General features: G+C 52.0%; 1 protein-coding gene across 1 annotated transcript in view; it reads left to right on the forward strand.

Moving 5' to 3' along the window:
* Positions 1 to 13805, forward strand: part of Pdxk (pyridoxal kinase) — a 34226-nt gene that overhangs the window by 14849 nt on the left and 5572 nt on the right. The window contains exons 2-10 of the mRNA XM_041634701.1: positions 2057 to 2111; positions 2792 to 2896; positions 4292 to 4375; positions 5488 to 5534; positions 7441 to 7526; positions 8449 to 8494; positions 9513 to 9624; positions 10541 to 10677; positions 13640 to 13706. Of these exons, the coding sequence (XP_041490635.1) occupies positions 2057 to 2111; positions 2792 to 2896; positions 4292 to 4375; positions 5488 to 5534; positions 7441 to 7526; positions 8449 to 8494; positions 9513 to 9624; positions 10541 to 10677; positions 13640 to 13706 (739 nt within the window). The remainder of the gene's footprint in view (positions 1 to 2056; positions 2112 to 2791; positions 2897 to 4291; positions 4376 to 5487; positions 5535 to 7440; positions 7527 to 8448; positions 8495 to 9512; positions 9625 to 10540; positions 10678 to 13639; positions 13707 to 13805) is intronic.

Genomic DNA, 13805 nt, shown 5'->3' on the forward strand with positions numbered 1-13805 from the left:
GTCATTTGTAGAGGAAGGGTTTCCGTTCGTGGGTGCCTGTGAATATTCCAGAGATCAACACTGAATGCTGTTCTTTATGAACTATTTATCAGAGAAAGAGAGGTCGGTTTACTTACTTGTGTCTGTGTGAGCATGTAACCACATCTGCGCATGTGCTCTCACTCACTCAACCTGTGTGTGCTCAGAGCCCAGAGGAGTTCTTCCGGAGTCTCCTACTCACTCTCTGCCTGTTCCTGTGAGGCAGGGTCTCCCTTTCCCAGCCAGACTGAAAACCGGCAAGTCTCAGTGATCTTGTCTCAATCCACTCTTGGAGCTGGAGTTGGTTACACAGTTGTGTGCATAGGACACCTGGCTTGTAACAGTGGGTGCTGGGGTCTAAACTCTGGTGGTCCTCATGATTGCACAGCAAGCATTTTTAACCGGGGACCCCCCTCCTCAGTTTTTGAGATGGAAGCTAGGGTGGCTGACCACTGAGCCCAGGAATCCTCTCCAGCCCTGGAATTTCGGGCCATTGCCACACTAGGATTGTTTTGGTTTGGTTTTGTTTTTTTGTGGTTTTTTTTTTTTTTTTTGGTTGTTTGTTTTTGTTTTTGAGACAGGGTTTCTCTGTAGCTTTCGAGCCTGTCCTGGAATTAGCTCTTGTAGACCAGGCTGGCCTCGAACTCAGAGATCCACCTGCCTCTGAGTGCTGGGATTAAAGATGTACACCACCGGGGGCTGGAGAGATGGCTCAGCGGTTAAGAACATTGCCTGCTCTTCCAAAGGTCCTGAGTTCAATTCCCAGCAACCACATGGTGGCTCACAACCATCTGTAATGAGGTCTGGTGCCCTCTTCTGGCCTGTAGGAATACACGCAGACAGAATATTGTATACATAATAAATAAATAAATATTTAAAAAAAAAAAAGCTGGGCGATGGTGGCGCACGCCTTTAATCCCAGCACTCGGGAGGCAGAGGTAGGCGGATCTCTGTGAGTTCGAGACCAGCCTGGTCTACAGAGCTAGTTCCAGGACAGGCTCCAAAGCCACAGAGAAACCCTGTCTCGAAAAACAAAAACAAAAAAAAAAAAAAAAAGATGTACACCACCACTGCCCAGTAGTTTTTGGTTTTTAAGACAGGGTTTTTCTATATAGCCCAGAATGTCCCAGAACTCTCTGTAGACCAGGCTGGCCTCGAACTCAGTGATCCGCCTGCCTCTGCCTCCTCCGAGTGCTGGGATTAAAGGTGTTTGCCACTTCCACCACCACCACAGGCCACAAACTACATAAACTCAGGGTCTGTTACTTTAAAATAAAAAGCTCTAGACTCAGTGATAGCTTTTATTTGGAAAAGGTCCATAGCTTTAATTTGGCTCAGTGAGCTGCTTTGTGTGCTGAGGATGAACAGCTGCCCCACGGAGCCTCGGTCTCCACCCGGCTTGTCTCAGGAGGCCCATTTGTCCTGTCTGGATGACTCCCACTGGAGCTATGAGAGGACATTCAGAGCGGCAAGCTGCTCAAGGAACGTGATTGTTCTGGGGACCTCAGCCCTGGCCTGCGACCTTCTTTCTCTCATTGACATGGAGGGAGGGTTTGCTAGCCGGTGTGGTAAGAGACTGGCTGAGCTGAGCAGCCCAGCTGGGGCTGGGTCTTGCCTCCTCAGGGTGAGTTAGAAGGCCCACAGGGCCTGCCCCTTATCTGCACAGACAGCTGCTCACAGTGCTTTCTTTGGCCACATTCATGAAGTGGACCCTCTGGGGTGCTCTGTGAACCCTTCAGTGCCTGCCAGCAGGGGAGAGGGGTGTGGCCACCCTGGCCCTTTGGGCAATGTTCCTGAGTGAAGGAACAGAAGAATCCCATGGTCAGGCTTGTGTGGCCCTGAAATACAAACATCTGGCTGGCTTGGGCAGGTCCTTCGGTTCCCACCCTGTGACCATCCTGCCCAGGGGTTTGTACCTCCTGGATGGTCTCCTCTGTCACCCTCCTCAAGTCAAGACTCTAGCCGTGGTTGGGACCCCTGCTCTGAGTTCTTGGAGTCACAGACGGGCACTCACACACCTCTTCTGTTTGTCCTGCAGGTTTTGGGATTTGAAGTTGATGCTGTGAACTCCGTGCAGTTTTCGAACCACACAGGTAGGACTACAAGGTGGAAGTGAGCGTGACATATAACCTGGCCTGAGGCTGGAACCTAGAAGTGCCACTCTGTGCACGGCCTGTGCCCACATCATGGCTGACTTGTGTGACCACTCTTCTGGAGCTGACTGGTGGGAAAACCTCTGTGCCTCAGTTTCCTCCTCTGTTAAGCTGGCAGTCATAGCACTAATGTGTTAGGAGAGCTGACCAGGTCAACCACAGGGAGTGCTGCCGTGTCCCCTTGCTGACAACTGGTGACCTGCATGTTTATATGCTTTTCCACTATGGCACGTCCTTGGGCTAAGGAGAGGGGTTGGGTGGACTGCCCTGAACTGGGGTGTAAACAGCTAATTGCCCCCTATCCACATCTTCTGGGACACAGTTCTACAGGCCTACCTAGGGCACTGAGTGTCTGCTTCCTGGATTCTTTTGATGGAGACTAATCAGGGCAGGGCAGAGACCACCGTTCAGCCCCCACAGTATAGGAACTGGGGTGCTTCCAGGGTATTGGGATGCTACTGAGGCAATGAGCCTAGAGCATCCAGTCTGGGCCTAAGGCCAGCCCTCAGAACAGCTCACTGGGCTTCCTCAAGACGGGTAGGTGGTTGTCATCAGCTGAGATGGTCACGAGGGAAACTGGGGCTACCGCATCCACAGCTTAGCCTGTCTTCTTCCCGCAGGCTATGCCCATTGGAAGGGCCAAGTGCTGAGTTCACAGGAGCTCCATGAACTGTATGAAGGTCTCAAGATAAACAGCGTGAATAAGTACGACTACGTGCTCACTGGTGAGGGTCCCCAGGTCCTGGTTTAGGGTTCCGGGCAAGCTGGTCAGACACAGATCCCCTTTCTAGGCTCAGACCTTCTCCCTGCTTCCTTCCCAGAGGGTCTTGGTGTGCACTGACACCAACACTTTCTGGAGGCCTCTAGAGTTTGGCCACCCTGGGTCGAAGGTAAATCACTATATGAGTCCTTCTGTTCTGTTTCTGGTTGTATTTTCTACATATTGAATCTGTTTGCTAATTTATTGTGTGTATATGCGTGTCCTGGTCCACACAATTGCACATAATGGTGCCACAGCATGGGTGCAGAGGTCTTTCCGCCATGTGGGTCCTAGAGATCGAAATCAGGTTTTCAGATACAGCAGCAAACATCCCTATTCCGTGAGCCATCACACTAGCCCCAAGTTAGGTTTCGTTTTTCCTAAGACAAGGTTTCTCTGTGTTATGGTCCTGGCTATCCTGGAAGTCGCTTTGGAGGCTAGCCTAGTCTACATAGTGAGTTCTAGGTGAACCAGGGCTTCATACATAAGGAGACCCTGCCTCCAAAAAATACATAAAATACATAAAAATGTATTTATGTGTTTTTATGTATATAGGTGTTTTGTCTGCATGCACATCACAAAGGGCTTCAGATCCCCTGAGAATATAGGGATAGACAGTTGTGAGCTGTCATGTGGGTGCAGGGAATTGAACTCGGGACCTCTGGAAGAGCAGCCAGTGCTCTTAATGACTGAACCATCTCTTCAGTCCCTGAATAAAAAATTTTAAAGAGACACAGGGACTGCAGAGATGGCTCAGTGGTTAAGAGCATTTAAAACAGGCGGTGGTGGCACACACCTTTAATTCCAATACTCGGGAGGCAGAGGCAGGCAGATCTCTGTGAGTTCGAGGCCAGCCTGGTCTACAGAGTGCGTTCCAGTACAGGCTTCAAAGTAACAGAGAAGGCCTGTCTCCGAAAATCAAAAAGAAAAAGAAAAGAAAGAAAAAGAGCACTTAACCACTCTTGCAGAGGACCCAGGGTCAGTTTCCAACACACATAGGGCAGCTCACAACTGCCTGTAACTCCAGCTCCAGGGGATCTGATCTCATCTTCTGTCCTCTTAATGTTCATACACAGACGTACACTCAGGCACACACATAAAATAAATATTTTTAAAAAGTGATATCTTTTGTTTAAAGCGGAATTTGCCCATTATCTGTATTCTCGTCATTCAGAACTCTTGTGTCCCTGGGAGCTGGCTGCCTGTCTTCCCCTCTATGAGTACAGACCTTTAGAGACCTTGCCTAGTTCCTGTCCCCCACTCTGATGCATGCTTGATTTGATGGCCCTGGTGGTCAGTGTGCCCTGGTGGTCAGTGTGCCCTGTTTCGGGAGGATAAAACCTGGGTTTTCCCTCCCAAGGTTACACAAGGGACAAGTCCTTCCTGGCCATGGTGGTAGACATCGTGCGGGAGCTGAAGCAGCAGAACTCCCAGCTCGTGTACGGTGAGAACTGGGCCATGATGCCTCTCCCACGGTGTGCCTCGTGCTGATCTCACCCTCAGGAAGGGGCTCAGCCATCTCGCTTCATGCTTGGGTGGTGGGGTGGACACACCATATCTAGTTTGTCTGTGTGGAGCGTGACATGATGGTTGCCGGGCAGCACTGGGTCCATGTGCCACCAAGAGCAGAGGCGGTGCTGAGCAGACGTGCAGACTCAGGCTGCTCCTGAGTACCAGTCTCTCAGGTGTGCATAGCATGCTCTACCCTGAAGGCCAAGAGCCCATTGCTTTGTCTATGCAGTGCTCTGTGGTCCAAAGGGAATGTGCTTGAACCTGGAAAGACACAGTAAAAGCTCGTTTAGTATTCTCTCAGCCAGGCTGGGGGGAAAGGCACTGTTCCAGTCCAGGTGACCTGAGGTAATGTGTGCTTGAGACAAAGGTGTGAGTGATGGTGTGTGTGAAATTATCCTGAGGACCTAGTTGTCTTGGGCAGAGAAGTGCAAGGTGCTGGGGCACACAACTAACTGTTCTTGTGTCTCCGTGTGTATGTAATGTTGACATGATTGAGAAACCAGGGGTGAGGCTCAGTTGGCAGAGTGCTTGCTTAGCATACATGAAGCCTGGACCTGATCCCCCACCACATAACTGAATGTGGAGGTGTGCACCTGTAATCCCAGTCCTCAGGGTCAGAAGTTCAGGGTCATCCCAGCTACACAGTGAGTTCAAAGCCAGCCAGGGCTGATGAGAGCCTGTCGTCAGTTAAGAGTGCGCACTCCTCCTGCAGAAGCCCCGATTTCAGTTCCAAGCGCCCACTCTGGCTCATAGCTGCCTGTAAATCCCACGACAGAGGCTCTCATGCCCTTTTCCTGAACCCCTGGGCACCTGCACACATGGTCCATGTGCACACACGCAGGCACACACTCTGGCGGTTAGAGCAAGCGTTGGACGTGGAGGCAGGTGTGGTGTCCATGCCTGCATCCTCAGCTACATGGGAGGCTGAGGCAGGAAGGTGGTGAGTGCAAGGCTAGCCTGGGCTGCACAGTGAGAAAGCAGACAGTGTGGAGGTCTGTCATCAGGAGCTCTAGTGGTTGCTGACCAGATGCTGTGTCTCCACAGTGTGCGATCCTGTGATGGGGGACAAGTGGAACGGCGAAGGCTCCATGGTGAGTGCACTCCTCCGCTATTAGACACGGGGTCTGTGCATCTGCTTTGAACCAAACAGAAGGTCACCTTCCTGGGTAAACCTGTGTGGACCCCATCCAAGGCTGAGTCACCCCTGTTAGGAAGTTGGTCAGATGGAGGACAGGCATCAGCTAGGGTGGTAACCACAAACAGTCTGTCAGTCTTGGGCTCGCTGTCCTTTTCCTTTTAACAATGAGGAAGTCACTCTGAGCTCACCAGCCTTTCAAAACTGGGTAGTGGATGGGTCACAGTCCATGAGTGAACCGGTCCTGTCACCGTCACAGAAACCTCAGACTACGGAGATGGCCCAACATTTTAAAGTCAGTGTTTTAACCTTGGCATTTGTCTGTGTGGCTTTGACTCATCCATTACTCTTTGTGAGTTCCCTGAGCACAGCCGGCCACACGTGGTCCACACCAGTGCAGGACTCACTTGGACCTGTGTCCTTCCTGCCCTGTTCTGCCAGTGGAGTCCAGTGGCAGTGACTGGACCAGGTGTCTATTTTGCTCAGTGGGTGTCTTTTCATCTGCTTTCTCCAGTGCCCATTTTCTGAAAGGTTCCCTGCACCAGAGACCCCCATCCCTCCTTTCTTCCTGTTACTGCTTGCTGCAGTGTCCCCAGCCTGCCTAGGAGATGCTGGTGTTTGGTTCTAAAGAGCTCTCCTTTGGGCTCAGTGTTGCTCACTCTGCTGTGTCCTGATTTTGATTAAATGACTTTCCTGGAGGGCCTAGATCAGATATCCTGCGTATCAGATACATTGCAATTCATAACAGTAGCTAAATTACAGTTATGAAGTAGCAACGAAAATAATTTTATGGCCTGGGTCACCACAACATGAGAAACTGTATTAAAGGGTCGCAGTATTAGGTAGGTTGAGACCCTCTGCCTAGGTTCAAGATGTGTTAGGTTCAAACAAGCAGAAAGCTTGTAGATGTCATAGTCAGCCCTGAGTTTAGGAGTTGGATGGTCCAAGTGGTCCCATCTATTCATAGCTTTTCTCCAGTTAATACCAACTTATGCCAGCCAGCGGGAGTCCATCTGCACAGGACCTCGGACCTCTAGGGAAATTCATCAGCAACTGAGTGGGAAGAGATTAGAACCCTGGACCACTCACCAGTACCGCAAATCACCATGGGAACAGACAGTGATTTCAGAGCCTCTTGTGGGACTTGAATGTCAGGAATCAGACGTGGTCGTGGGTGTCTCTGTAATTCTAGTTACTTGGGAGGCTGAAGTGGGAAGATTGTGAGTTCGAGGCTAACATTAATCAAAAATTTAAAAGGATGAGCTTGAAGGTATAGTTCATGCTTGCCCAACAGACATGAGGCTCTAAGTCCATCCCCAACATGGAAATAATAAAGAACAAAAGACGAAGGTTGTTCTAAGCTAGTTTTGGTGACCCAACCCAGTAATCTCAGGACTTGGAAGGAAACAGGAGGATTGCTCTGAGTTCTAGGCCAGCCTGGGCTACAGAATAAGATCCTGTCTCAGGATAAAGGGGCACAAGGGAGCACTGTTCTGTTGAATTGTTCACCGATAACTTAAAACAAAAACAAGATGATCAGAGTGTGTTGGCTCACAAGCATGTCTTAAGTGGAGATGAGATGCCCCAGGACTCAGGCTCCCAGAGCCAGGTGGGCCCACTCCTGGCTGTCAGGTCCCGAGGGCCCGAGGCTGCCTCTCGTCATCCTGTGTGGTCCTGTGTCTTAGCTCCCTCCTTCCTGTTCTCCTCTCTGGTTCTGGAGAGCTGAGGCCTACCCTCCTGCTCCAGGCCCTTCATGGTGGCAATGCCAGGTCTTGCCACAGGATATGGGCTTTGGGAATGTTCCTCACTGGGCCCTCTTTCTGTGGGAGTAAGTCCCCTTCTTTGTCTCCTGTGCTCTCCAGTACGTTCCCCAGGACCTCCTTCCCGTGTACAGGGACAAAGTGGTGCCCGTGGCAGACATCATCACTCCCAACCAGTTTGAGGCTGAGTAAGTAACTGCATAGCCAGCAGGGCCGGTGCCCTTGTGAGCCCTGCACCGTCTTCACATGTGTCCTGGCAGCTCCACATCTGCCTGCTCACGTCCTTGGTAGCCCTTAGAGAACCTGGCCTGCACTAGACTAATATGTCACCCTTGACCCTGACCATATAAACCTGTACCCCAACCCTGCAGTGGTTTCCATCGCCTCTAATGTCACGACAAGTGCTCTTTCTGCCTGGTTGTTTGGTCATGATTGTGTGGGCTCACAGTATCCCCATGCTGGCAAGATGCTCCAAGGAGAGAAAGATGAGGTGGCACCTGTCCCGCTGAGAGCTCATGAAGCTGGGAATGCCCCCAGGTGGAACTGGAGGCCATAGATTTCTCTCAGAGCTCACGGCCCCTGATTAGGTGAAGAGTCAGCTCCTAAGAGAGCTGCCAGATACCTAGACTCGCAGGGCACAGTCCTCTCTGGCCTGTGAGATGGTTCCTGCAAACTTGGGATGCAAACACTGGTGGGCATTTTAGACTGAATAGCTGAGGGCCCCAGCTCTGGGCCCTTCCCAAGAAAAGAATGGCATTTCTTTGAGGGCCCTGTGCTGTCAGCAGGCATGTACATGGGTTGTGCTGGCCATTTTGGCCATCAGAGTTCTGTAAACATCCGTTTCCTGACTACAGTGCTGAGGGACATAGGGGCTCTAGACGGCTGGTTCTCACTGGTCTCACCTATAGGCCATCACCACAGGCCGGAACCCCACCATGTCTGTGAGTTTCCTTAGAACGCATTTCCCTCCTGATTCTTCCGTGTGTGTCACTGCCTCCCCTGGTTTCCGTGGCCCGTAGACGCGGTGATGGTCTCTTGTTGGGGATGTAGGTCAGTTGCCAGGATGGTTGAACTGTAGGCACTGGCTCACTGCTCCCATCTGTGTTCCAGGTTGCTGAGTGGCAGAAAAATCCACAGCGAGGAAGAAGCACTGGAGGTAAGGAGGCCTTCACGCACGGCTCTGTTCATGGGGAGGAGATCTTCACACAGGGCCCTAGTTCTTGGGAAGGAGACAGACACCCATCTTCTGGAACAGATGGCATTTGAGAGATACTGAGCTCTGACCAAAGATGTGGAGAACGCCCAGCCTTTGTCCCTCTGGTACCTTTGTCCCTTTGTCTGGTACCTTTGACTGGTACCTCTGTCCCTCTGTCATTTCTATGCTCGGTCTACCACGTGTCCATGCTCTATGAAAGCGTTCTCTCACAGCTATGGAGTCTGAAAGCCCCACATTGAGGTGCGGGATAGGGTGAACTCTTTCTCTTGGGTCCCCAGGAGGTCCAGTCTGCTACAGACTGTGTGTAGTCTATAGCCCATGCATGTTGTCACCCGCTGTGAGCTGGCAGTGGTAGCTAGGTTCAGCTCCTGAGCCACTCGCATTAGGCACCCACAAGTGCGCCCTTGGGAGCACTGTAGTGCAGGCTGGAGCATCCATGGGGTTTAAGGGAATTTCGCCATCTTGAGCCAGGTGTCATGGCTCACTGCACTTGGGAGGCAGAGGCAGGTTAATCTCTGTAAGTTCAAGACCAGCCTGGTCTACATACCAATTTCAGGTTAGCAAGGTTTATATAGTATGACCCTGCTTCACATAATCAATAAAAACAAATGGCAAAAAAGACAGATAAACCAACTTGTAAAGAAGCTTGCTTCTCATTGGTGGATATGACTGGCTTCCCAGTTCCCAAAGAGTTGGGGCAGGGCCCCCAGGCTTCTCCACATTTTCAGACTCTGAGCTGTCAATGGCCCTGACAGAAGATGGCAGACCACAGGCTTGGCCATGTGTGTGCCATGTTCCAGGTCCGCTAGAGCCCATGAAGCATTCTGGCCATGGCTGACTGCTTCAGCTCTGATCGCAGAGGACAGTGGCTGACCAGGGTCATCCACCTTGAGAAGCGTGACTATCAGGAAGCGCCATCGTGGCCGGAGGTGCTGACACTCTCCCTTGCTGCTGGCAGGTGATGGACATGCTACACTGCATGGGTCCGGACACAGTGGTCATCACCAGCTCTGACCTGCCCTCCACACAGGGCAGTGACTACCTGATCGCACTGGGCAGCCAGAGAATGCGTAAGTGCCTGCTCTACCTGCCCTGTGTGCTCCCTGGGTCCATCTGTTTCCGTAGCCCACAGCTTTTAGGCCCCAAAAATTATTGGGGGCTCAGTAGGAGGGAGGTTGTGACTCAGTCAGCAAGGACCTGGTACCTCTTGCCCTTCAAGAGAGTCAGAGAGAAGGCAGGTTCAGGACCAGGGCTCCGTGGAGCCAGAGGGTGGGACCAGATGGGCTATTGGGGACATGAGCAGGCACTCCTAATTGCTGGATGATCAGATAACCATGCTGTGCCAGGACCTCTAGGTTCTTAGGTCTGGTGAGCTACCCCACACCAGTGACTTATGCCAAAAGCAGCTGAGTCTGGCTTCTGTGGCCCAGGTGTCTACAGGGAGTAGGTTGTGCTGGACTTCAGTAATTCGTTATACAAACAGCTATACTTGAAGTATTACAATGCACAGAGCTTGGATGAAGGCTGACTGGAACCCCACGTTCATACCCACTGGCTCCGATGAGCATTCTGGATGCACAAGGTGTGGGGATGCGCACCTGAATGCTCCTGTGCCACACACAAGCATGTAGGCACACACATGTACACACACGCCTGTATACACAGACACATGCATACAGAGTGCATCCAGGCAGTTCCTGGCACTCGAGTGTGTAAGGCCGTGCTAGTTCCAGCTTCTAAGAGTCCAGTGTTTCACTTCCCTTTGGGACAGTGGTGGCAGCAGGGTTCAGTTATGACAGCCCATACTGAGTCCCAGAGCTCCTGAAGGAGGCCACACCACATCTGTATGACATCCCCAAGGAGAGACAATCTGGCCTTCCTGTCACTTCAGAAGAAGTGAAGACAAGTTGGGATCCCATGGCAGGGGTGGCCCTTGTCTAGCTGAGGAGTCTCAGACCCAGTGGCCTGACTTATGTCCTCCCCCAGGGAAGCCCGATGGTTCCACTGTGACTCAGCACATCCGGATGGAGATGCGCAAGGTGGATGCCGTCTTCGTGGGCACCGGGGACCTGTTTGCTGCCATGCTTCTGGCATGGACCCACAAGCACCCGGACAATCTGAAGGTCAGTTGTGCATGTTGCTCCTCTCCACAGCTACTTCTGCACTTTCAGTGGGAATATAGGTTAATATGGTCCCAACAGCGTGGGGCAGGTTTAGTGGGAGCCTGGGCCCGAGCCCAGCCCAAGGATCGGTGGGAGAAACAGCTGACCATCGGCTTGGAAACCCACTGTCCCAGCCACACTTATGTCAGCGTGACCCAAGCTAGAATCATTAGAGAGGAGGGAGCCTCTATTGAGAAAATGCCTCCATAAGATCCAGCTATAGGGCATTTTCTTAATGAGTGATTGATGGGAGAAGGCCCAGCCACACAATGGGTGGTGCCATCTCTGGTCTGGTGGTCCTAGGGTCCATAAGAAAGCAGGCTGAGCAAGCCAATAAGCAGCACCGCTCCATGGCCTCTGCATCAGCTCTTACCTCCAGGATCCTGCCCTGTTCGAATTCTTGTCCTGCCTTCTTTCCATGATGAGCAAGATGTGGAAGTGTAAGGGAAATAAACCCTTTCCTCCCCAAGTTGATTTTGGTCATGGTGTTTCATCGCAGCAATAGAAGCCGTAAGACACCCACCCTGTCAGTCTTGTTGCCCACTCTTCCCTGGTTGGGGAAGTAGTGACACAGGAACCAAGACATGAGAGACTTAAATTTGAAAGTTAGAAATAATGCATGGATGTAGATACGGAGACCTGGGGTTTGAGACTCAGCTGTGGTGGGAACAAAAGCTAGCATCTATACAGGAGTCAGTGAGGAGTCCTGGGCACATGTAGCTTTCTAGCTGCTCCGTGGTGACTCAGAAGCCGCTTCCAGTGCTCAGCCCAGCTCAGGATGTTTCCTGCTATGTGGCCATTGCCTGACTTAATAGACATAGCCTTGAGGACCAAGGGCAGAAGGTTGAGGATGCAGGCTGAAGTAGGCCCTTCCCCCTCGGGCCTGTCATGGACATGGTCTTTCTATGGTTGTCTGTATGTCCATCCCACCTGCTTCATGCACTTATGAGCAGACAGGTTGTTCTTGTTCAGATGCTCCTCAGCAGAGTGGACCGACTGGGACCAAGTCTGTACTAGGTGGACACTCCACAGCTAAGCCACATGCAGAGCTCCAGTGGGACTGTGCTGTGTCTTGGGGATCAGGGATGGGGCTTTTATGTGAATATGTATTTGAGGATGGGGCTCAGCAGGTTCAGAGGAGTTTTCTTATGGCTGTCCCATTGCATCTGTGATCTGATTTGTGTGCATAAAAGCTGCATGGTGACCAATTAGCAGGTCCTTTCTCCTGATGCCCCAGCTGACAGCCAGCATGCCTTCCTCCAGTGCTGTTGCAGACAGAGTACAAGGGCTGGAGAATGGTTCAGTGGTTGTCTTCGTTAGGGTTTCTATTACCGGAAAGAGACACCGTGACCATGGCAACTCTTCTAAAGAAAAGCTTCCACTGGGGTGGCTTGCTCACGCTTTATACGTTCAGTTTGCTATCATCGTGATGGGGAGCATGGCGGCATGCAGGCAGGCATGGTGCTGGAGCTGAGAGTGCTACATCTTGCAGGCAACAGGAAGTTGACTGATATACCGGGCAGTATTCTGAGCAAAGAAAACCTCAAAGCCCGTCCCCACGTTGACACACTTCCTCAAACAAGCCATACCCACTCCAAAAAGCCACACCTCCTAATACTGCCATTCCTTGTGAGATTATGGGGGCCAGTTACATTCAGACTACCATAGGGCAGAACACTAGCATATATAAGGCCTGGGTTCCATCCCAGTATAGCAAACACAAAACGAAAACGAAAAGATAAAATAACTCCTACCCTGGTGTAGACGGCCCCCGGCCTGCAGTCCGCCCACAGACTTGATGTCCTGCACTGTGTGCCAGGGTTAACAGCTGACTGAAGGTTTCCTTCTGTTAGACTGGACCAAGGGGAAAATAAAGGCTGTCATTTAGGGGAGGCAGTTAGTTGTGGGGACCTGGACATAGGTTCCCTGGTGCTGCCCCAGCACCCAGTCCACCCCTTGTGACTTCATCTCTGATTCCTTGCTTATCTGATGGAGAGGGAGATGGGCTCTCGCGTGTCAAGTCCCCTGAAAACTAAATTTAAGTCTAGAAGGCTCACTCCCATTTACCTTCCCTGGCTCTCCGCCTCCTGCCTGCTGCAGGTGTAATTGGCAGCAGTGGGGGTTCGTTTTGTTTGGGGCAGCAGAAACTTGCCAGCTGGCACCCAGAGGAGCCTAACAGTGGGACTCCCAAGGCAAGGCCTGGTTCAGCCAACCCACGTAGGGAACTGAGGCATGTCTGGGCACCTGCTGAGTCCCCCAGGCCTCTGGCCTTGAGAGTCGTGGGCAGCAGTGCTTTCTCTTATAGTCTTTAAAACTAATTACTCCCAGGAATTCTTATTAAACACCTGCTGTGTGCCAGGTGTGCCCAATACTGACAAGCCCCAGCCCGCTGACCCTTCCCATGGGGCATCTCCCTCCACACCCAAGTGGTTTATTTAACAGGCAGCGTCTGCTTGGCTCTCTCCACTGCTATAACAAAATACCTGAGACCGTTTACAAAGAGGGAAGGTTTCTGTCTACTCAAGGTTGCAGAGGTGTCTGTCCATGATGAGACGGCCTTGTTCCTTAAGACCTGTGGCTGTGCATCAGGGTGGGATCCAGGAAGCAAAGAGGAAGGAGATAAGAAACTACACCAGCCTCTTCCAGGAGCCACTCTCAGGGACCTAAGGACCTTGTACCAGGCCTCACTTCCAGAAGTTGTCATCCCCTCCTAGGCAGAGGGCTCGCCTCTAGCATGGGCTTTGGGGGACATTCCAGGCACAGGCTAGTGCAGAAGCATTTCTGTGGGGGTTCATGCAGTCACCCCCCATGTGAGTGACAGTGGAGCGGCTTCTGGTGACTGGAGCAGCTGGTGCTTGTGGGATGTCCTGGACAGCGATGCTCGCCCAGGTAGGCCAAGGCAGCGTCTCTGTCCTCTGTGCAGGTGGCCTGCGAGAAAACTGTGTCTGCCATGCAACACGTGCTGCAGAGGACCATCCGGTGTGCAAAAGGTACCTGCCCTCCTGCTCTGCCTTCCTGGGAGGTGGTCCTGTCTGGAGGTGGGCAGGGGAGGGGGGAGCCCTCCCTCCAGCCTCTGCATCCTGCTGCTG

The sequence above is a fragment of the Microtus oregoni genome, unplaced genomic scaffold, assembly GCF_018167655.1.
Source record: "Microtus oregoni isolate MIOR12 unplaced genomic scaffold, Mior012 000046F_ref0000063, whole genome shotgun sequence".
Lineage (NCBI taxonomy): Eukaryota > Metazoa > Chordata > Mammalia > Rodentia > Cricetidae > Microtus > Microtus oregoni.